General features: G+C 38.4%; 1 protein-coding gene and 1 non-coding gene across 2 annotated transcripts in view; both read left to right on the top strand.

Moving 5' to 3' along the window:
* The window catches only part of LanB2 (laminin subunit gamma-1), a 351,641-nt gene that overhangs the window by 72,321 nt on the left and 254,774 nt on the right, over positions 1-24,546 (top strand). Inside the window, exon 2 of the mRNA XM_083135585.1 lies at positions 22,561-22,837. Coding sequence (XP_082991711.1) covers positions 22,561-22,837 — 277 coding nt within the window. The remainder of the gene's footprint in view (positions 1-22,560; positions 22,838-24,546) is intronic.
* Positions 11,970-12,043, top strand: TRNAN-GUU (transfer RNA asparagine (anticodon GUU)). Its single transcript has one exon. It is a non-coding gene; the product is annotated as a tRNA-Asn (tRNA).

Raw genomic sequence — 24,546 nt, 5'->3', positions numbered from 1 at the left:
TCCTCAAAATGCATGCAACCGGCAATATTCACCGAATACGTCGGGTGCATAACGTGCGAGGATTTATGTTAAAAATAGGTCAGAGGTATAGATTCCACTTTTTGTGTTGTAGAAAGAACGTAAGAAAAGGAGAGGAAAGGAACGTCATAACTATAGACATAACACTAGAAAATGAACACCGATACCAAAGTAATTATCTTATTGTACTTACTCATTACAATTATAGATGGCGCGCTCACACTGGTGTTAAACATTTGTTACTGTTAAGCTTACTTTGCACAATTCGAGTTCATATGCTTGAGGATTCTATGACACTAATATATACAAATCCTCAGCATATTTATTACACCAATGGGCCTCTGTTACACTACATCTATCCAAGCAAGAACGATGCACCTTCGAACAAGATCTTGTGTTTCTTTATACACGTGGCCACACCCATTTTTCCTAACAAGAGCATGCATCTTGGGATAGGTCGTCACGTCTTTGATTTACGTCCCTATTTTGAAATTCGAATCGAGTCGTGTAAGGCAAAAGACGGATGAGGCGCCATCTTTGTTTCTGTGTACTTCTGAGGAGCGAGATTGTCGGTGTGGACGAGACGGCCACAACCATCTCCGGGATTTCACGCCAGAGGGCAGCACGTGACCCTTTTGTAATGAGAAAAGTTCGCCATTAAGTGATATGCAATGCCTCGAGTTGCTTACTCAAGCGAGCCGTATCAAGTGCGGCCACGCCTGTCTTTCATCTCGCTCTTGACATTTCAAAACACTCGCAGTGGTGCAATCTCACACGCCCAAGTTTCCACTAAACGAAACAACACATCCTAGTCGATTGTTTTTGAGAGACAAATTTGTTCCCGTTTCACGTTCAATCGAACGGTTGATGGAACTGCGGTTAAGGCAGAAGTGCTCGATCGTCCATCCTTCTCTACATTATCTCTTCCTAGTTACGAAAACTGGGCGGGTCATGGGGAAACAGGCGCCAGGTTGCAAACTCATAACAACTCCAGAACCATCATCATGTTATTGAAATCGACAATTTTATTTACAATTTCTAATAGATATTTCTTCTGTATGTTAGTCTGGGCTTCAGGCTTCGCAGACAGCCTAGAATATACAATTATGATATACGTATATAGATTATTTTTTCCTCTACTCCTATCTACACCTATTTTTCCTCTCTTGTTCTTCCGCTGTTTCTATATTTCTGTCTCCCTCCGTTTCTTTCTGTTCGTCGCTAGATCAAATCCGGATAAAATTTTATCCAGATATCGGATATTTTTTTATCAGAATTTCAAATAACCGGATATTCTAATTATCCGAATGTGTGCATTATCCGGACAGTTTTATAGTTTATCCGTTCCACGGGCTATCCACATATTATTTTATTCTTCATGTTCGCATTTCACTGTACTGATTTTCTACAAATCTTTCATCAAATCTATACTATCCGGAATTTTCAAACTTGCCACCGAAGTTTCCGAGTTCGAGTCCTGGACGTGAGTGTTCTTTGCGAGTATCCCTTCACCAATTTCATGTAATCATCACTCACTGTCATCGTTACGTTAGCGTAGAAAAAAGCGACGTTAATAACTAGTGCTAGGATTTTTATGACATAGCATTTTTTTTTTTTTGCAAGGGCGATGTTTTCCCTAAATATATAGAAAGTCATATTGTGAAGAAAATAATGGAATAAAGGTGCTTTTTAAGGGCATATTTTGGCATATTTAGTAATTTCTACGTGATAAAGCATATTTTGATGGATTTTCGGTCATATTCAGCATATTTTCGCTTTTCAAGAAATATATAGTTATTTTCCCAAGTGGATTCGTTCTTACTCGCATGTTGACTCGAGGGTTTATTTTTTTTTGGACTGCAGCAAAATCTTTTTTATTTTTAATTGAAAATTTAGAGAAAGTATTCATTGTGCATTTCAACTCATCAGGGCCCATAAAGTGAACTAAAAATAGTATTGATGTTTGAAACAGTCTAGTTATAAGGGCATATTTTTCAAATTATAGTGCAAATTTTGTATTTTAGGTCATAAGAGCATATTTTATTTTGCATATTTTGATTAATAACAAAAATACAAAATATTTGTGTTTGTCACTTTCTCTCTGTTTTGCTTCTGTTTTATCTTTCTCTTGCATTCAACCTCTTTTTTCTTTCATCCCTTGGTGTATGTGAGGTGGGAAGGGGGAGGAATTCTTCCACCTTTGCCCAGTGGTGACGCCTATGCTGCTGTGGCCTGAAGGGCGTTCATAAATTATGAAAGATATTTTAATATGCAAGACTCACTTTTCCACTTTTTTGTGTGCGAGATGGTGTGGAGTTCGGAGCTCCCCTTGATGCCTCAGCAGTCGGTAATTCGAAAGCGTGACTGCAACGGGGGTGCCTGTCAGGTTTTCGTCTGTCACGTCTTTTATCGCTTGCTTCTTTAGTTTCCTTTCGTTGTTTAGGAAGGCTGTGCTTCTCACCACCGCACGAACCTTGATGATGTGCCAGAAAACGGAAATTGGGAATTGATATTTGTTACGTTCCCCGGAATGTTCTCAAAGGATCAACTTACGTTTATTCCTCGACCGCGATCATGAGACTTATCAGCCTACTTTGAAGCCCTCAGGTAGTGGGAAATCAGATAAGGATATGTTAACGTAAAGCTTGCTAACTCTCGCATACCAAAAATATATTTAGATGTCAGTTAAAGTTAATATATTACACTTGCACTCGCAATTAAACTCCTTATTACAAACAAAATTGTATTAGGATCATAATTCTTCTTCACTACACAAATTAACACATTCACATTTCCAAAATCACTTCCATTATCCAGCAACATTCATAATATCTCTCTCCTAACAACCCACAATCGAATGTTTTAAGGTTAGTCCATAACCATAACAGACTACTCATTTGAACAAAACTAATTACGTCATCACAGACAATTAACATATTAAACATATTAAACACTTAATATGATACAATAAGTGGGTGCGTATCATATTTACCGGCTGAACCATAAAGTAAAGAAGTTACGCTGAAAATAAGAATTCCTAAAAAAAAAAGTTCACCAAATATCGAGGATTTAGCAATATATATCGACCCCTATCAATCTTATTCTCTGGAAACGTCACTGCCACTAATCCCTAATGGTCCTGGGTTCGGTACCCAGTGGGTACGTCCGCAGTTTTTTTTCTACGGAGAGGCAAGCATGGCTTTTTTTTTTGCCGGAAGGGGGCCAATAAAGGCACTCTCCCTCTTTTCCGAAAACAGTATTGCCCTTTAAAAAGTAGTTTTTCACAGTCGCAAGAAAATTTCATCTGAAAGGTCACGCAACATAAAATTTTATGAATCAAATGTCTCCCTAACTTTTATAACTTTGAACTTGAACGGCGCGTGTGAAATTAAAATAACTATGCATTTCCGTTCACTAATTGCATGGAATGCTAAAATAATGGAAAACATATTTGCTGTATATTCACTCATTTGGTGGATCGAGTAGAAAAGTCTTCTCAAAGACATAATAATAATAATAAGTAGAAGAAGAATTTTGGAATAAGTTTGATTAATTTTTATTATTTTGTAATAGTTATTACGTCCTACTAATATACGATAATAATTATTAATGTTGTTATTATCCCTACTATTTCATGTTTTATAAATGGCCTTAGCCCCTTAAAAAAAATTCTGGCGACGCCCAAGAGCAGAACACAATAGCAAATATCGGCGACGTGCACAAAGGGGGTGCGGGTGTTGGTGGATGTCATAACCGCCCTTGGCTCAGTATTTCTAGAAAAACTAACTTTAAATGCTGGATAATGGAGCAAAATATAGATCTGACTGCTAAAGTAGGACCACAGATAATGGTATATACCCAGTGATGTGCAGTAGACTATAAGTTTACGTCTACATACGTTGTCTACACGTAATCTACGCGTAGATTACATTGGGTTGTAGTTTACATAGACTACGTAGACAATCTAAAGTGCATTAAAATTCATTTTCAAGGGTTTCATGAAAGGAAAGTGACATTTTCAACTGTATTGGTTCCTAACGAAATGAAAAGAATCCTATTTACAACAAAATTTCTCTTCTCTTCTATTATCAACTATAAAGGAAGATAAATAGAATACAAAAAACAACAACAGATGGCAGTCGTGAGGCAAGAGTGGTCTATTTCTCATAAAACAGTAGAATATTTCCTATATTAGGTTTCTTCCTAGGTGAGAAATTGTTCGAATTTGGAAGAAAGAGTATGAAATGTTCTCACACATCAGCAACTGATTCGCAATATAATTTTATTTTAATTCCACGGTGCCCTTTGCATAGTTATCACCTTTCGCCATGTTCTTTACATAGATTACGTAATCTACGTGTATAAAATAGTCTACGTGTAGAATGTAGACTATCGTTGTTTACGCGTAGACGCACATCACAGTGGTAAAACATAACCCCCTTTCGAAAATCTAAAGCACGCCACTAGCAAATACCTCTTTTATATTTCTGTTCCGTCGATAAATGACTGTATTTATCAGTGACTTTCGCAAGGGGGTTGATGGGGGCAATACCCTTCCCTTTAGCCCAATATTTAAAAAAAATGTCAAAGGCAATTAAAGATGGCAAAATGAGGGATGACTACTAAAAAAGTAGACATACTCCCTCCCTGAAAATCCTGGGCACGCCACTGGTGTTTAGAATGAGTTTTCTACTGGGTTCGCTTCGTTGGCAACATAGTTCAGAAATTTATCTGATGGGCAAGATGAACGTTGATTACGTCCTAAAGTTCAGCACGTGATCCTACCAGCAACACCACCCCCACTCGGAGGTTTCCGGATGACGTCACCACCGAGGCATTCCTACTGTGCCAGTTCTGCCTCGGTTCGCGCCGACAGAATAACCCGCGGGCGATATTTTTTTCCGCATAGGAGCACTTGCTGTTACGTCATTGTCATTTAACACTCTTATAATGACGTCATGCAGCATCAAGTGAATTATTTTCTTGCCGTGAAGGGTTGCCAGATCTTTGTATTTTTTTTGCAATTTCCAAGAAAATGATTTTTTCTTTCGAAATAACAAGTGCTATGCTTTGTGTGTGTGTGTGTGTGTGTGTGTGTGTCACTTTCCGGAGTGATTAGCAGAGCATGCTACGACGCCACTGGTATTCCGACTCCCGGGTTCGAATCCCGACCTGGGCATGGGTTTCTATGTGAGTGTTCCTTCATCAATTTCATCATATCATCACTAGACCTCGGATTTTTAGGTTCTAAAAAGTTTGCTTTTAGGTTCCTAAAATAGGCTCTAAAAATCCTAAAATAGGTTCTAAAACCCTAAAATAGGTTCTAAAAATTCTAAAATAGGTCCTAAAATCTAAAGTTAGGCTCGAAACATCCTGAATAAGTTCAAAAAAACTTAAAATAGTTCAAAATTCCTCCACACCTATATCCCGAAATACGCACTGTGTTGCATAATGTTATGTGTGTTGCCTAACCCTACGGCGATGGCAGAACTTACCGTTGGAAATTTGCTATTGAAATCCACTCTTCGCCGTATAGTTAGGCAACAATCTTTTTTCATGTTATCCACAATCAAACTCCGCAATTTTGTCTGTGAGGATCATCTCATATGCTGAAAATAATCTTTCAACATAGTCAGGGGTGCAAACTTCAATGCTGAAATGTTAGTTCGGAAGGCGTGAATGCCACAAGGCACCGAAGTGACGCGAAAGTGAGCAAGACCACGCAGATCAGACCACTTTGGATTGTACAGGTAACAGTGGCACCAGACATTTTGCTTTGTTTAAAGCTTTGAAAAATCCCCATGGGCTTGGAGGAGGGGAAATCGACAGAGAGTACGTTTCAAACACGTTCGTCATTGAAATTTTTCGTGACCAAACAAAGCAAATGCCTCTGTGTGACATAAAAATCCTGTAAAACCTTTAAAAATATATAAAAAAAAAAAAAAATAGGCTTGATTTAGGCATATAAACCTAAAATAGTAATCAGTTGTTGCGTTTTTTTTAACGAAACGCTGACATAACTTATTATTTCTTACATACCTGTAAAGGAAAAAATAGGTTAAAAACTTAAAATCCGAGGTCTAGTCATCACTCATCCTCATCTTCGCTATTAGTCAAAAGTAGCAGAAACACGAAATAAAATAAACCAAATCAAATCATTCCCTGAAACCTTCGTTGCCTTGTAATAAAGGGGTCCTGGGTTCAATGTCCGGTGAAGGCACATAGTGGTTCATACCATAGGCGTGCGCAGACCCTCTTATTAGTGGGGGGGGGGGCAAAAGCCTTTATGAAAGTTCAATCAGGAAAGAAAAACCTTATTTTATCTCACTGTTTTAGTTTCATTACATTGATGGGTGTGTGTGCTTATAATGCAGCAACATAGAGGCACCATAACGAATAAATAAATTTACTCTGAAATGTGCCATTCTTCCTTTCCTCCAAGCAATTGTGTTCACGCATTCAAGACAAAATTGTTTAGCAGGAAGAGTCTAAAGTACTTAGTATTTACATCTTCTCTCTCTGGTAATTTACAATGCATTCGCGAGCAAAAAAAAAATTAGATCCAATTTTTTGCAGATTGAAAACAATATTGATTTAATATGGCACAAAAGAAATTCATGGGGCGCCATGGGATTCTTTTTTACAATTTTCTTCATTTAGATCGTTCGGCGCCCAGGGCCAACTCCCGCCGCCAGGCCCGTACCCAGGACCTTGGGGCAGTTGCCCCCGACTTTTTTGTCACTTTTGCCCCCGTACTATGGCCTCTTAATGCTTGTCTGCCAATATAAAATAACTGACCTTGTCCCCTCCCTTTTCCCAGTTTTGGCATCCAACCGTCCATACTGATCAGGAGTAATCTGATAGTTCTGAGTTTCGCAAATTAAAAAGGTTTTCAAATTTCCTTTATTTTCTTACACCAGGACCACGATAATTCTATGTTTAGAAAATAATATATTTATAAATTAAATTATATGCATTAGCAATTATTATTACAATAAAGAATTCTAAATGTGAGTTAAACCATTCCATTACGATTGGTTAATAAAAAAGAGAGACGTTTTACCTGGTAGCCAGTAGCGTCGATAGGGTGCCAAAACTGGGGGGGCAAGGACAATTTACTTTCTCTTAGTAGACGAGTTTGAGTTGTTTTAGGTCCACTTTTATGCACACATAAACTAATTGAGACTGGACGTACTATGTGCCTCCCAAGGGTCTGGATAGACAAGGCTTAGCATTAAGATGCCATAGTGCAGGAGCGAAAGTGGAAATAGTGGGGGGGCACCGCCCCCGAAGCCTCTCCAATCACCGTCACTACTGGTAGCCTTGCATCAATGGTTATAAAACTAAAAGTACCCAGTATTGCAAACTGCAGACTTCTGGAGACTGCCTCCCTACACAACAAACATATTCATATATGCAAGCTCAAAAGTGAAATAATTATAAAGTTTGAAAAATCGTCTGTTATTTTCGTAACCTTTTATAGGTTCACATTTAAAAATTCCATGGCTCGAGGGGGGCCATGGCCCTCATGGCGCCTCCCCTGGGTACGGGCCTGCCCGCCGCCCTACAGCTACAGCTCTGAACTTGACAAGACTATAACAAAAGTAGACACTGCGAGCGAAGCGAGCAAGAAAATTTTACGAAATGTATTTTTATTTGTATACATTTTGATATCAAGGGGGCAATTTCCCTTTGTGCCACCCTGCAGGTTCTCTTGGCCATCTGTAAGAAATAATGCAAGAAAGACGTGAAAACTAATTCCATCTTGAGTGTCCTTTTGCCCTGCTACTCTTAGATTCTACTAGTCTTGGTTTATTTTACCTCAATGTTTGGTCCCGTAGAATTGATTTACGTCCGAGGTTGGGAAGGGGCACTGCACCCTCCCTTCCCCCGTAGTTGCTTTGAGCTTTAATCGGCTTGAAAATACTTTATTTTCTTTAAAGTATGATATCGTTTAATAACAGCGATAAGATTCCTCTACACTAAATTTCTAGGTGAAAGTATAATGACGTAGAGACATGGACGTCTGTAAGGGAGAACAAGGATGGCCACACCTCCCTCTTAGAAATCGAATGTCAAGCTAAAAGTATATATTCACACGTATAATTTGATTTCAGTCATATAAATTTACATTAATATGATAATTTCAAATCCAAGTGTTTTTTTTTTTTTTTTGAGGGGGCAACACTATTATCGGTGTAATATACACCATGGAAAAATACCTTGCTTGTCCCTCCGTTGAAAAAATCTGCGGACGCCCATGATTAGGGGGGGGGCAACTGTCCCCCCCCCCGTGCGCACGCCTATTGTTCGGACCCCACTATAGGCTGTATGTCCAGTCCGGATTAGCATATCAGTGCATCAAGTGCACTTAAAACAAGCAACAAAAGACCTCCGTTCCTGAAATTTCTGAGCGGAAAGAAATTCCCTCCCTTCAAAATATTCGTTGGGAATTTCCTTTTCGTCGAAAATATTGCCCATGTGAGATATTTGCCTCTGGCGCATTCGGCAAAACGTGAGTAAATCTTGCAGGTTAAAAGTAAATTTCCAGTTGTGTGGAAGTTATTGCAAAATACAAGCAGTTGATCAGTTGGATCATATACTGCTTGTCCTTTAAGGGATAAAATAAGGGCAAGAGAAATTTGGGATAAATAGGGAATATTTCACAAGGAAATTTGAAAAGATGTGCTTCGTATTTGGCCAGAAGAACAAGTCGGTGCCTCAGCTTGTGGGGCGAAATTTGTCTCCATCCTGTGGCACTCTTGTTCTGAGGCTTTTTTTTTATCTGGCAAGCTTCCGGTCTGCTATCTGACAGAGTCCTCCTTGTACTCCCCCTCGCAGATGGCCTTTGAGCCCCTGAGAGGAAGTTCAGGATAAAAATAAATATTGCCGAAATTGTAGGTGGAAGGACTGGGGACGTTTTCTTCACTACCGCTTGCACGATTTTAGAAAAAGAAAACGTTTTTTTCTACTGTACCGGAGAAAGTTTTAAAGGATGTCGCTGCAATATGTGGACAAAGATTCCTGGTTGCTGTTGTAGAAAATGATGTAATTCAAGGGCATCATTCGTTTCTTATATTGGCGCACCAGCCCTCTAAGGGCCAGGCGTCTTTTTCACTGAATGACGTGTGGTCAGCGCATCGAGTCCCATCGCTGCTGTTTATTTGGATTCCTAGACTGGAGCCCGTTTCTTCTTTTTTTTTCAAATAGCTCCCCAATTGTCCTCTCGATGCTAGGTCAACACAGGAATTTTAGAAGTTCCAACGGGAATCGAACCCGATACGCCTTGCACCAAGGGTGAGAACGTTAGCTATTTGGCTAACCGAGAGCCATTTGTTTCTTATCTGCTGTAAGGTTAGGAGAATACCAGAAAAGAGAAAGAGAGAAAAGAAGAGAGATAGAAAAGAGAGAAATGGAGAAAGATAGAAAAGAGAGATAAAGAGAAAGATAGAAAAGAGAGATAAAGAGGAAGATAGGGTAATGGAAAGCTAGAAGAGTGAGAACAACGAGAGATAGAGAGAAAAAGAAAGAGAAATACAGAATGAGAGAGAGAGGAGAGGAAAAAGGTAGAATAGGAAAATAGAGAAAAGCAAGATTGATATTCGGGGACAGAGAAAGAGCGGAAGGGATTGAATAGCCAAATGAAGAAACACTTGACAATAATTGATTTCAGTTCTTTTGCACACCATTTAATTCCTCATTTATTTTTTTATTTATTTTTTTACTCCGTTCACTTAATCTCACTCCAATTTACTTCAGTCAAATCTTAGGTGAGTAAAAAAAGAGCAAACTGAAAGAGAAAAGACCGCCAAACTTCGGGGCGTGGCTTTTCGTCCGAATTCCAGGAACAGGCGGCGTATGGTTACCTGACCGAGTACCGTTTCGTCCGAGGGCTACACACCTAATAGTGTTAATTGTTGTTGTTTTAAGCCCACTTTATGCACAGTAAGGCTAATCGGGACTGGACCTACAACCTACAGCTTAAACTGGGATCCGAACCACTATGTGCCGCCACCGGGTATCGAACCCGGGACCCCTTGATTACAAGGCGACGACGCTACCATTGCGCCATCGGGGAGGCCTAATAGTGTTTAATGAAGCTTTAAAACCTATTATTCATTGCTTAGGTTTACAGTGCGGTAAGGTCCATTGTTAACGCCAGCCAGGACTGAGTGCCTTCTTTAATTGGCACCTCTATGAAAATAGAGGTGTGCCTGCCGTATAGCTTCGCACTCGGCCATAAGTGAACCACGGATCCCATGGAGCAGCACGGGTAATCCATGGATATTTTAAGTTATTTTTATAATGTTTAAAATGCTTAACAGCTCCATGGAATTACCGCACTCGGCGTTAAGTTTAATAAAAATTCAAGGTCTAGTCCGAAAATGATATAATTATATCCTTCAATTTTAGCAGCTGTCGCTTTGTCAGTTAGTTGATATAAATATAGATAACATCTTAATAATAAACTATAATCTCAATGTATTTTAATCCATTTGGATAAAGAAAGAGACATTTCTTAAAAAATTGGCTATGTCTCCTGGCTACTCCATGCTTCAGAGGCTCTTAAAATTCTGTTGTCCATCGAGACATATTTCTTCACCCCTTCTAAATTCAGCTCCATTCTTACAATCCTAGCATCTGAATGTTCTGCTTCTTTCTTCAAATACATAATCACATCAGGAACACACTCGTGGCTCTCTTCTTTAATTAATTCACTGTTGTTGGTAATAACTTTTCCACGACATGGTCGCGCAACACAACACACCACACAACTTCAACAGACCGATTCTCCATCTTCTTTGTGCACCGGTACCCGTTACATAGCAAACTCGGTTAACCCCTTTTGGTTGTTGTAAACTCCATCTTACGAATAGATGTGTTCTCCTTGAAAGCACTGATCCAAATAAGATCAACAATGTCTTGCGCCCTCCAGTGCCACCGGTTAGTCAAGGTGCGACTCATAGTCAGTCAGGCTCGGACGAAACGCAAGTCATTAAACCGTCGCGGACGAACTGTAGCATTTTTCTATGAATTTCCCTTTCGAACGAACTGCAACTCGGACGAAACACTACGGAATCCCAAACTTCTGGTTTCGGTAACAGTTCGTTATATCGGAGACACTTTTCTTATAGGAGAAACTACTTACGGAAATCAGTTTCTGTAGCATTGTCGAAGTTCTTCGAGGTATTTTCTTTCATCTTTCAATCTATTTCAGCCGAAAATCAATTCCCGTTGCTTCAATTTAAGCGAAAACGTAACCACGCCGTTTTTTAACTATGTTTGCCTAACCTAACTGAACCTAACCTAACCTTCCGTGAATGGTCCATGGGGTTATCCGGGAATGGTTTTTGGGGCTATTCGTGGATGGTTATACGATCCCAAATGGTTTTTGGGGCTATGCGTGAATGGTTTTTTGGGGCTATCCGTGAAAGGTTGGTGGGCCTCGCACCATGACGTGCGTTCCGTAACACTTCGAGAAATGGCTTATTTTAGTGTAAAAATGTTTCTAATCGTGTGAAAACCTTAATGGCACCTTCAAATATGTTCCGCAATATACAATTGGTAAGTACGAACCATACGAAACACAAAATATCCGATTTTAAAGTGTCTCCGATATAACGAACTGATACCCTGGTTTCATTTTGTTTTTCGAAGTAAAAACATGCGAATCTCCCATCTCTCTTGCACATAAATTTTTGTCACCCACTCACATTTCTTGTTGTAAGTCCACTTGATAATGCAGATCATTGTGCCGAGTATCGAACCCGGGGTCCCTTGACTACAAGACGATGACCTTATCACTACGCCAGCCGGGAGGCTACGAGATTCCAGAACAGAGACAAATAAAGTTCCGATAAGCTTTTCTCAGTCTATTCTCATTATAGACTGATGAAAAACTTATCTTATTTCACGCAAGAACGAAACTCTGAGCCTGTACTTCAACACATGCCTCCGTGGCGCAATCGGCTAGCGCGTTCGGCTGTTAACCGAAAGGTTGGTGGTTCGAGCCCACCCGGGGGCGTGCATACTTTTTTAAAGAGTAACATGAGTAAAGACATTCGTAAATGGTGAACTTCAATACCAAGCTACGCCAACTCGTCTTTTAAAATAATTGGAAGCTGACGTTAGGAGCAAAGTTTGATACAGAATTTGATAGAGCTGTAGCAGGATAACAAAGAACTCAGTATTGAAGCAGAGGGTACAACATTTTTGTGCTTGACTGTACATGTCCCTTCGGAAATAAAGCATGCACACTTCTCTGAGATTGGTTTTTGATCTCTCCGAAAATAATCAGAAGACTTGCCTCGGCTGCGGCCTGTGTTGCAGATCTTGATGTATGTAACCGATCTGCGAACACGGAAGCTGCTAAAAATAGCCTGCAGAAATATGCTCGAGCGGTTGTAGTGCGATTTGAAACTGCAGAAATGACACGTATCGTTTCGTTTCTCCCCTTGTTGAAAAGAAAAAATCGCAGCACGTCTGGAAGTGTTGCAACCTATTTGATTTCTCACAGAGTTTGCTCGTGATCTGTATTCATATTTAAATTATTAAAAATTTCAAATCCACTGAAATATTTTGTATTTAGAAAATGGAAGTGGAAATGTTAAAGGAATAAAACACCATAACTCGATGAGAAAAAAATATGAAAAGTACGAAGTTGTAGTCGAAATGTTTATATTTTTAAACTATTTTGTTTCTGTCGTACTTTAATTTATTTCTTTATTTTGAAATAATTTATATTTGTGCCCACAAACATAAATTGCTGTTGTTGATTTTTTCGTCGCTTTTCTGCCACATTTGATTCTCGTAATCGCGACGATGGTGATGAATGAGATGGATGAAGGGGCAATCACAAGCACATATGGACGCCACAATATAAGCCCCACAGAAGATTATCGTGGCAGTAGTCCAGACGCCACAGCCTTGTGAGCCTACAAAAATGCTGCCCATGCTGTAGTACGTAGAGTAGATGTTGACATATTTCTACATCCCTTTTACCAGTGGCGTATGCTGAGTCTAAGACCCGGACTAGCTCACTAGGGGAGAAGACTAGGCTCATTCTTGTCGTCTTCAACGTCAACGGTAAGGTTGCAAACTTATAAAAATTCAGGTTGCAAACTTCTAAGAATTCAGGTTGCCTACTCCTAACAACAGTTTGCCAACTTCTAAGAATTCAGGTTGCCAACTTCTAAGAATTCAGGTTGCCAACTTCTAAGAATTCAGGTTTGCAAACTTCTAAGAATTCAAGTTGCCAACTTCTAAGAATTCAGGTTGCCAACTTCTAAGAATTCAGGTTGTCAACTTCTAAGAATTCAAGTTGCCAACTTCTAAGAATTCAAGTTGCCAACTTCTAAGAATTCAGGTTGCCAACTTCTAAGAATTCAGGTTGCCAACTTCTAAGAATTCAGGTTGCCAACTTCTGAGAATTCAGGTTGCCTACTCTTAAGAATTCAGGTTGCCTACTCCTAAGAATTCAGGTTGCCAACTTCTAAGAATTCAGGTTGCCAACTTCTGAGAATTCAGGTTGCCTACTCTTAAGAATTCAGGTTGCCTACTCCTAAGAATTCAGGTTGCCAACTCTTAAGAATTCCAAGTTGACAACTTCAGAATCGCCATTATCTTCTCTTTGAAATCAGGTTAATGCACAGCTTCTAATCGATTTTTCATCAGGATTTTACTTTCTAGACTTCAGGCTTCGCAGATAGCGTAGCTAGCCTGCAATTTTACCGATGACGATCCTCTGACCGATTCCCACCGATACTTATACTGATGCTTGAAAGTTATAATTAAATGATATACAGGGTGAGTCAGAAGTCCCATTACATAACCCCACAATGCATTATCACACGATGAACGATCGGGATTTCGGGGAGGTCAGTCCAGAGGTGCTGGTAACTGTGGAGAACCACGTCCAATCCATCTGTTACGAAGCACTTCATTAAGATATTCTCACACGGCAATCGAATAATGGGCTGGTGCTCCATCTTGCTGAAACTAGACGCGATCGATAAGTCCTTCGGCTTCCAGCTCCCAACTAAGTATCACTACGAACCACTACCACAGCACAGACTCACATACCTACGGGGTAATGGGACTTTTGGCTCACCCTGTAGGTTAATATTAGTGTACTCCACTCTAATTATATGCATCAATTTACTAAGATTTTTGCTTTCAAATATTTGAAAATTACAGCAGAATAGTAAATTGCATGTTATATTATCACAAGGTTCAGTTTTTTTTTTCAAACAAAACTGTTGCAAAATAAAAACATAACTTCGACTTTTGCCTAATTTTCAGGATAATTAGATTCCTCGAAAGTGTCGCACGCCATTTTTGCGGAGTCTGTGCAATACCAAAATTACAGAAAAGTGTCGTCAGGTATCGGCAAATAAATTTTAGATTTTCCACTTAGACTCCAACTACTGGTTTGAAAACTGAGCAAAATTTAGATTTTTGAGAACCGTTTCTGATATTTTACTTTTTCTCTCTTCACTGACTGGAACCTTTAAAGAAGGCCTAGAAATCTTAAAACTTCAAGTATGCACGCCTTCCCACAGTTGCGGCGATTAGGGGGGCGAGGGGGCAGTTCCCCCTCCACACTTTTTTACTTTTGCCCCCGCACTATACTAAACCTTATATAACAAGTGAAAGCAAACTGTCCTTGACCCCCTCCCCCAGTTTTGGCACCTTGCACCCCCCCCCCCAGTATTGGAACCCAATACATTGTTGGATTGAATTGAAATTTTACACGGTTTTTTCCCTTGATGAATGGCATCAGTTGAGGGAGTGTCCCGGGAAGAAATTCAAAATTTGTAAAATAAAGGCCACCCTAACCTTACAGTGCCACAAAACTATCATAATTTTCAAGATAGCAGTAAAGATCTCTGGAAAACCAAAATGGCAAATGCAAACTTCCCCTTAAAAGACTCCAGATTTCCATTTTTATCTTTGAACAACTTCTAAAACAATGGTTAAATAAATATAGGAATTATGAAATATTTTATTCTACCTAATTTACAATACAGCTATGTGATACCCACTTTTACAATTCCATCGGGAAAAATATCCTGTGTACTGTACGCAAGGACGTATTTAGGGAAGGGGTCCGGACCCCCCAGAAATACTTACCTAGTATTAAAATTAAATTAATGCAATAATAACTAAAATTAAATTAATGCAATAATAACTAAAATTAAATTAATGCAATAATAACTAAAATTAAATTAATGAAATAATAACTAAAATTAAATTAATGCAATAATAACTAAAATTAAATTAATGCAATAATAACTAAAATTAAATTAATGCAATAATAACTAAAATTAAATTAATGCAATAATAACTAAAATTGAATAATTGAAATATACTTGTTATTTAATCCAGGGTTATTTATTTGCGCCGAACTTATTTGGATGGCAAGGATTACACTGGAATCGTAGAACTTTGAATGACAGTCTAAAGAATATTTATTACTACTTACAATAATATGCATACAATATTACGAGTACCAGGAACTTTACTTTTTGAAATTCAATAAATATTCAATTCTTTATCTATTTGACATTAATTTCCTTGCCAGGTCATTTTTTTTTTACAAATTTTGCCGACCTTAACTATAAGTAAGCTAGATAATGAATACGTGCTGTGATATCACTATCTTTATATCGTCTTTTTACCTATTCATGTAATAGAAATATAATATTAATTAATTTGAATATTTTATTTAATACTATTTTAATTAATTTAATAAAATTATAATTATTGTAATTTAAACATTATTATTATTATTATTTTGAGACACTCCGAAATATTTTTCTAGATAAGTGCCTGACTGTACGGTAGTGACCAAGCATGCTGTTGAATGAACTTGTACCCCGAGAAACTGATCAAACTGTACGTGACTTCAAGTCACTAACTTGGATCTCTGAACCTCAAATCTCTCCCACTTTCTTTCTTTCACACCTCTCACACCCTTTCTAAACGAGTGGCAGATCATTTACAGTTCCTATGTACACCTTTTGTCCATTTTGTACACTGTGGTCCTCGTCCTCTTCTTCTCCTCCCCTCCCTCCATGGTTGGTTCAAAGTTGAACTGTAAAGCAAGTTTTTACGACCGCATTGCGTCGATTTTTCTCGTCTCGGGTTTCAAAGGAACTTTACTGCCGGTAGATGGAAGCACCGTGTTCTCACTATGTGATGAGCTTTTTATAAAGGTTCATTTTTTTGTGTGCGTATATTTCGTGTCCTGATCACGGATGCATTACATAGGTTCTGACGCTGGACAAAAAGAACCACAAGCACAAGATTCAGAAAGATCATTACAATATCTCTTACACATTTTTCCCCTTTCGAGGCTGGTGTTTCAGAGTTGCAATCTCTGGGCACATAGTTTCTCTGGGTGATGCTTATGTTTCAGTGCTACGAAACTTGCAGATATCTAGAGCTTCTAGAACAAAGTCCATATTAGTCTCAGGAGTCTGTAGATCAAGGCTCAAGGCCTCGCATAACGGCAGAGAATGGGAGAAAGCGAGTGCGTGCTGCTGGACTTGTCTTCGTTCGCTTGCTACACATGCTCGTTGGACGGGGTATATATAACCAGACTTGAGTTTTCATAATGTGAAATATCGTAACCAGCGTGGATAAAAATCATGATTTTTATTTAAAAAATCATTTTTGTTGATTTTTTTATTTAAACCTATTTCTTTGATTTTTTTTAAAAAAACACGCTTAAAATTGCTTGTTTGATTTTTGGCACCATACATATAGTTATATGTTTTTTATAGAAAGGCTTTTTCTTGTAAACGGCCCTCTAAAATATTTGAACAGTTTGATTAAAGCAAATAAAAAATATACGTAAATATACATTTTTCTGTTTCTGATACTGCACCTACTATGGAAATGTTTTTGAGAGCGTTAATGAAACAAATAATTTCAGTAACTTTTCTTCCAGTGAAAATAAAACATTCAGGATGTTCTCCGTAATTGTAACTTAAAATAGTAACTTAAAAATTGTAACTTAAAATAGTAACTTAAAAATTGTAACTTAAAAAAGTAACTTAAATATTTTTATTTATTTATTTATTTCTTCTTTTGGGTGGCGAAGTTAAGGCACAAGCCTTTACTTACACTTAACCATCTTTACTTTACATTTTACAAATTGAGTTGAATATCTAAGAGTTTGCGAAATATGCCGGCCCCTGTGGCGGAGTGGTTAGCACATCGCGTTACGACGCTAGGGGTCCCGGGTTCGAATCCTGGCCTGGGCATGAATGTTTCTGAGTGTTCATTCATCATATCATCCCTCATTCCCATCTTCGCAAATTAGCCAAAAGTAGCACAAAAGAGCGGTGTAAATATAAAAAAAAAGATTTGCGAAATATAAAACATCAAATACCAAAGAAGATTTAAAAAACACAAAAAATAAAGAAATACACAAAAAGAAAAAAGAAGAAACGAAAAAACACAAAAATACATACATATATATAAATGTGTATTTTTGTGTTTTTTTATATACTGTAAGACACGTAAAAAAATGCACGTACAGCTTGAACACACACACACAACAAAAATACTTAAAATACAGAAAATTCAGTCTGTGTTTGTCCTACAATTTTACATCAAGAAAGGTTACATTTTATTGTCTATACTTGTTTTCAGTACTCTGAATTTTGGTGATTTTCTTAATGATAGTTTACAAAATATCAGCTGCCATGTTTATTAACAGTTTAGTGATAATGACACTATTGTTTAACATGATTAGTAGTTTGTATATTTTTCTACACAAAATGTTTGCTATTTTTGCTTATAAAAATTATTGGATTTCAAATCAAGAGCAATCCTGTGTTTACAGTTCCTTTCATATGAGCTTCACACCATCAGTACATATATTTTATTTCCTTACTTTTTCTTTCTTAGAGCCTAATAAACAGCATTAAATGATTACGAGATTCATGTACTTTCACCAAAAGTGATTCTGATATTTACAAAATCTTTATCTACATTATTCTATAATTTATTTCAAGTGTTTTAAATCAGTTATTTTTTTTAAAATCACCTGATACAAAATCAATCCACCTTGATCGTAACAGTACCGTACGGAACCCCTAAGTAGTTTTTTTCAGCACTAGAAATAAGTGTGCAAAATACCTGTTCACCCGTTATTGTATAATATGAAACTCATTTATTTCCTCCGCACTTACGAGAGGATAAGGATTCGATTGGGATCAGTCAGTTTTGGATTTACAATAATACAGTAACAATAATAATAATATATCAATGCACAATAATAAAAAAAATGGATGTATGTGTGTGGGTGTGCATGTTTGTTTGTTCCGTCATAACTCTCGAACGCCTGGAACGATTTCAACCAAACCTGGTACACGTATCACTTGCAATCTGGAAATAATATTTTGGGAGTAAGACACCCCTGGCACCCCTAGGGGGGGGAGGCAAATGGTGACATGTAAAAATAATCCAGAACGACCGATATTAAATTCCGCACAGACTGACATCCGTGACTCTATGCAATCCCACACAACGATAGTGTTTCTCGGGTTGTCAGGCTGTGTTGCGAATGGAATCCATAGTTTTTGTGACACTCCCAATGCGGTTCAACTTCAAGTTTATCACCTATCGGCATTGGGGGTGAGAGGGGGTGAAAAATAAAATGCCACAAATGTCCTAGATTTGTGTCGAATCCATAGTTTTCGCAGTCTCTAAGCTAATTGGTGACATTCACGATGAAATAAAATGAGTTACATTTTACACTATAGTTCGAATTCATTATTTTCCTGGCTAATAGAAGATTCTGATAAATAAATACCCGGGCAACGCCGGGTAATCATATAGTATATAATAATAAAAGACATGAAATAATAATGTTATATTTAAATATAATACTTTTCATAAGCTCTACTTGTCACGTGCCAGTTCCGATGACACAATGAAAAACACAAGGACGAAATGTTTCCCGAAAGCGACGATAGATGGCAGCACGCCATATAAAGAAGAGCAGAGTTCATTGTGGAAACTAGGAGCGAGAAGAGCGATTATATATATTATAGTAAATGAAAAATATATAAAGGAAGAGTATAAAGATTATAGAAGGAGTAAATAAAATGTTGTATATAGCCAATTAAGATAAATAAGAATATGCTCATATATGAAACAATTAGGAAAGTTAATAAGTGAGCAAATGAATTCAGAAATTTATCTCTTTCTCCTTTTTGATTTTCTGACGAGGAGAATATCGTCAGCTTTTGTGTTTGTCCGTCCCTCGGTGGCGCTGTGTCCAAATTAGACGCCCCGAAGCACTTACGGTTGCGCTTTTTATTAGACGCACTGGGCCATAGGCAGCGCTTGCTGTTAGCGATCCTGGGCTATTCCCCTTTGGTCGTTACCCTTACATAGGAGGTGGCGCTATTGTCAGTTTAGTCGACCCTACTCTTTCTATAAGCATAGCTTGTATCGTTTGCCAAACAAGCGGGGAAAGCGAGCGCATATATATAATAAATAAGATTACGCTTTTAAAAGAAAGACAATAAATTAGAAGAAGGAAAAGAAGAAGAAGCCTTTTCCTAAAATAGAAGGAAGAAAAGAAGAAGAAGCCTATTCTATAATCAAAGAAGAAGCCTTTTCCATAATCAAAGAAGAACAAGCCTTTTCCCAAAAATAGAAGGAAGAAAAGAAGAAGAAGCCTTTTCCCAAATCAAAGATAGGAAGGAAGAAGAAGCCTTTTCCCAGAAATTAAGAGAAAAAAGAAGAAGATTTCTTTTCAAGAAGAATATAACCGACGTAAATTTGGAATCAGCATATATACAGGGTGTATAAAAACATGTGTCAGAAACTTTAGGGATTTATTCTTGACATCAAAACATAACAAAAAGTTCATATGAACATGGGTCCGAAAATCCTTCGTTAGGGAGGTATGATAGGAAATAATATTCATGGCACAAAAATGAGACATTGACCAAACACATTTACATGTATGAAAGGATTTAATATTCATGGCACAAAAATGATACATTTACCAAACACATTGCCATTTACAAAAATTGCTCGAAGTGACCACCTCCTGCTTCCATGCATCCCCTGAGCCTGCGTTCCATACTTTGCCGTACGATGTGGAAAACTCCTGGTCTGTTCCGTATTTTGTCAAATCCATGTTGGATACGCTCCCTCAGAACATCGACCTTGGGGACAGGAGTTGAATACACCAAGGATTTTAAATGTCCCCAAAGGAAAAAAAATAATTGGGTTTAAATCTGGCGATCGGGAAGGCCAGCAGGCCATGCAATGAATCCCCCGCGACCAATCCATCTGTTCGGAAACTGGTTATCGAGATACTGGCTAACGATCTGTGTAAAATGCAGTGGAGCACCATCGTGCATAAACCACATTCGTTGGATGACGTCTAGATTTACATCATCAAGTAAATGTAGCAACTCATGTTTGAGAAACTGTAGATACGTTTGTCCAGTCAGACGTGGCGGAAAGAAGTAGGGGCCAATGAGATGATCATGAATGATTCCACCCCACACGTTGAGGCTGAACCTCTGTTGATGTTTGTCTTGTCGCACTGCATGAGAGTTTTCATAAGCCCAGATGTGATTGTTATGATAATTGAAGATCCCATCACGTGAAAAGCCAGCCTCATCAGTGAATAAGGTACATGCTAAGAACTGCAGAAACACAGCACACTGCCCTAACATGCGATGACAGAAATTTATTCGTGGCTGAAAGTATGCCTCATTTAATCCTTGCAGCCGTTGAAGGTGATACGGGTACAGAATATTTTCATGCAGAATGTTCCAGATCGTCATGTGATTAACGCCTTCCCTTCTCGCAATTCTCCTTGTACTGGTTGATGGAGTTTCATCCACAGTCCGAAGGACCCATTCTTCAAGCTCAGGCGTTCGTACATCGCGTGGTCTCCCACCATCTGCAACTCTCTTCTCAAATGTGCCGTTGGTGCAATAGTATAAACGTTCTTGCACAAGGTAACTGCCTCCCAGGGTAACGTTTAGCATAACGTTGACGTGCTTCGACCGAATTCCCATCTGCTAGGTCGTACATGTAGTGGATATCCGTCATTTCAGACACTGAATACATCGTTGTGATGTGGTGTGATGGATGTAAAACAGAACAAACGACAATCAGACAAAAAAAAATAAAAAAAAAATGCCATGACCAACCGTACACAAGAAAGTGAGTACAAATGCACATTTGAGGTACATTACACAACCAGGAGTCACTACAGGGAATTCCTTTCATACCTCCCTAACGAAGGATTTGCGGACCCATGTTCATATGAACTTTTTGTTATGTTTTGATGTCACGAATAAATCCCTAAAGTTTCTGACAAATGTTTATATACACCCTGTATATATTTCAATGTATATACAAGTTTCGCTATATATTTTCTCTGTATTTTGTATAGTTCTCAGAATATAGATCCGCATTTAACTATATCCTCTTGGCTATAAAACGCTTTCTTATTTGGAATTCTCGAATAAAGAACCTATCCCCTGAGATTAAGATATTTCTATAGCCGTGGTAAATAACATTTTAAGTACGTACCCCAAGGGCGTAGCATACTGAGGCAGCATTTTTTGTTAAATCTGACGGAGAATAGCTGACTTTTTTTTTAGTGGTCGAGTGAGTGAGTGGTCGACTCTCGATTTCGCTACAGACGTTCCCGGGTTGGAGTCCTGGTCTCATTATGGATGTTTTTGTTATGAGTGACCCTTCATCAATTTCATGCAATCATCATTTATCCATATCGTCTCGATAAGCCAAAAGTGGCAGAAAGGCGACGTAAAATAACAATAATACAAATAAACCAAATATATTCGTTGTGACTAGAAGTAAGCTAGGTAAACTAACTAACTCTGTAGACTTCTTAAACCCGAAGGTTTATGACTGCATCAACACAAGCCTTCCATCGGTACCTATCCTGGGCAAGATCAATCTAATCTTTTCCATCTTTATCGATTTCCTAGCTAGATAAACAAATTATTATTATTATTATTACATAATGATACACTTGGGTAGTGTGTGAAGACCTCTCTCTATATTGTTATTTATTATCTCAATACGGTTACAATTAAGCCATACAACATTTCATTTAGAACAATATTAATGCTTTGATTTTTCTTTTCTTTGACTTTCCTTCTTGTGCCACTTTTGGCTAATTTGGGGATGAGTAATGATATGGTGAAATTGATGAATGGACACTTACAAACATCCATGCTCAGGCCAGGATTCGAACCCGGGACCCCTGGCGTCGTAGAGCGATGTGCTAACCACTCCGCCAAGGGGACTGACAATATTAATGCTAATGATGATTTGGCGCCCTATGTAGCAAAAAAAAACGTAATAGAAAACCACTTCTTATGAAAACATGATTAGTAGGAAGAAAATTACGTGGGTGCTCAGAATATTACGTGGCGGTGGTGGTTACATAGCAACAAGGTAACATGCTTGCTTGGTCATGTGCGTGAAGAGAATAGTAAATCACGTTCCCTGTTCTCTTTGCAGAGGTGTATCCCGGAATTCGAGAACGCAGCCTTCAACGTGGACGTGGAGGTGACGAACACGTGTGGCGAGAGTGGCACCACGGAGTTCTGCATCCAGACCGGAGCTTCCGGGAATAAGAAGTCCTGCGACTTCTGCATTGCCGAGGACCCCTACCGCTCCCACCCTCCCAGCTACCTCACGGACTTCAACAACAACGAGAACCAGACGTGGTGGCAGTCGGAGACCATGTACGAGGGCATCGAGTACCCGAACCAAGTGAACCTCTCTCTGCACTTACGTAAGTGTTACGCTCTGTAGCATGCCTAAGATTTTCGTAAGATGATGATGATGATGACTAGGACTAGTATTTTTATGCCCTAAAAATCACCAAATAAAAAATGCTCTTATGATCTAACATTTTTAAAATGTGCACTATAATTTGAAAAAAATATGCCCTTGTAACTGAACTGTTTCAAACATCAATATTTAACATATTATGCTGAGATATTTCCACATACTATTTTTAGTTCACTTTACCGTATGAGCCCTGAGTTGCAATGTACAGTGGGATCCATGAGTATTACCGTGCAAATTGTCCATCACCAAGTTCGTGCACTTTATTTGACACAATAAGAGCTTCAAGAATTAAAAGAAAACTCAAAACAAGCTGTTGACAACTTCTGCACCAGAATACATAATAATCCATTGCCTAAAAACGCATAGGATGTAATAGAAATATTAGTGAAAATAGTCATGGACAATTTGCACTGTAACACTCATAGCTCCCACTGTACAATTAATCAAGGGCGCCAGCATTGGTTTATTCTCAGGGGGCAGGGTCATAGAAACTTTTATTAATATTAATATCATTATCATCATTATTGTTGTTGTTATTATTCTTATTACTACTGCTATTATTTATGTTTATTATTATTATTATTATTATCATTACTACTACTACTTCTCCTTATGCTTTTTAAAAAAATTACATATCTTTGTAATTTCCATTCTCTGTATATCTACATACAATTTGCATAACTGTATACTTAACATGTGAATTCATGTAGGACCAAAAGCTGTTTTTGAAAGTTAGATATTAATATAATAACCCATGGCGCGACAGCCCTCAAAGGGCCTTGGCCTATCTCCCGACTGCCAGTCTCCCTCCCACAATCCTACCTAGAGGTGTGGAGACCTTCGACCAGTAATGAGGCGACGTGCGGTCAGCACGTCGAACCCCCAGCCGTTGTAGGAGATATCCGTGATTGGGTTACGGTATTCACTCGTAGCTCCCCAATTTCCTCACGATGTCCCGCAGTCTGAGCCCAAAGCACAGCGCCTTATAGAGCACGGCCACGGAGGAGGGCTTGAAACTTAGATAATCAGTGTAAAATAGACTGTGAGCATAAATGTAAACCTACTTCAAATAAATAATAATAATAGTAATAATAATAATAGTTGCTGTAACTTGTGGCCTGTAAGTCGCATAAAATAATATTTTTTGTTATAAAATATCGTTGCAATTTCACCATTTGAATTACATTAACTCTTCCCAGAAATCTCAGGAGGGGCAAGTGTCCCCCCTGGCCCACTCCTGCGGGCGCCCTTGCAATAAATAGTTTCTGTAATTTTTCAAATAAAAATGATTGCCTATTGTCAGCCAGCAAAGCCTTGTTCTGAGAAAAGAATCTTTCTACTTCAGCTGACACATGAGGAGTATAATGTAAACAAAGTCATTCGGCTCAAGTTCTGTGGTATCGAGAGAAAAAGGGATGGACGGGGCAACGCGACTGCAGCTACCAGATGGTTGCAGCAGCGTGCACTGCTTTGCACCGCTCCCTCGCTTTCTCCCCATCTCTACCGTTATGCGCGGAGTTTCTCCAGTCTTGGGAAGGAATATAGTTATTTGAAAAAAGTAACGTAGTTACAGTTAGTATTTTTTTAAAAAAAATGCGGAATACAGTTAATGTTACTTCAGAAAAAAAAGCTACTGTTACTTCCTAACAG

This window comes from Lepisma saccharinum, chromosome 14 (genome assembly GCF_977018435.1).
Source record: "Lepisma saccharinum chromosome 14, izLepSacc3.1, whole genome shotgun sequence".
Classification (NCBI taxonomy): domain Eukaryota; kingdom Metazoa; phylum Arthropoda; class Insecta; order Zygentoma; family Lepismatidae; genus Lepisma; species Lepisma saccharinum.
This window is presented reverse-complemented; position numbering and strand designations above follow the sequence as displayed.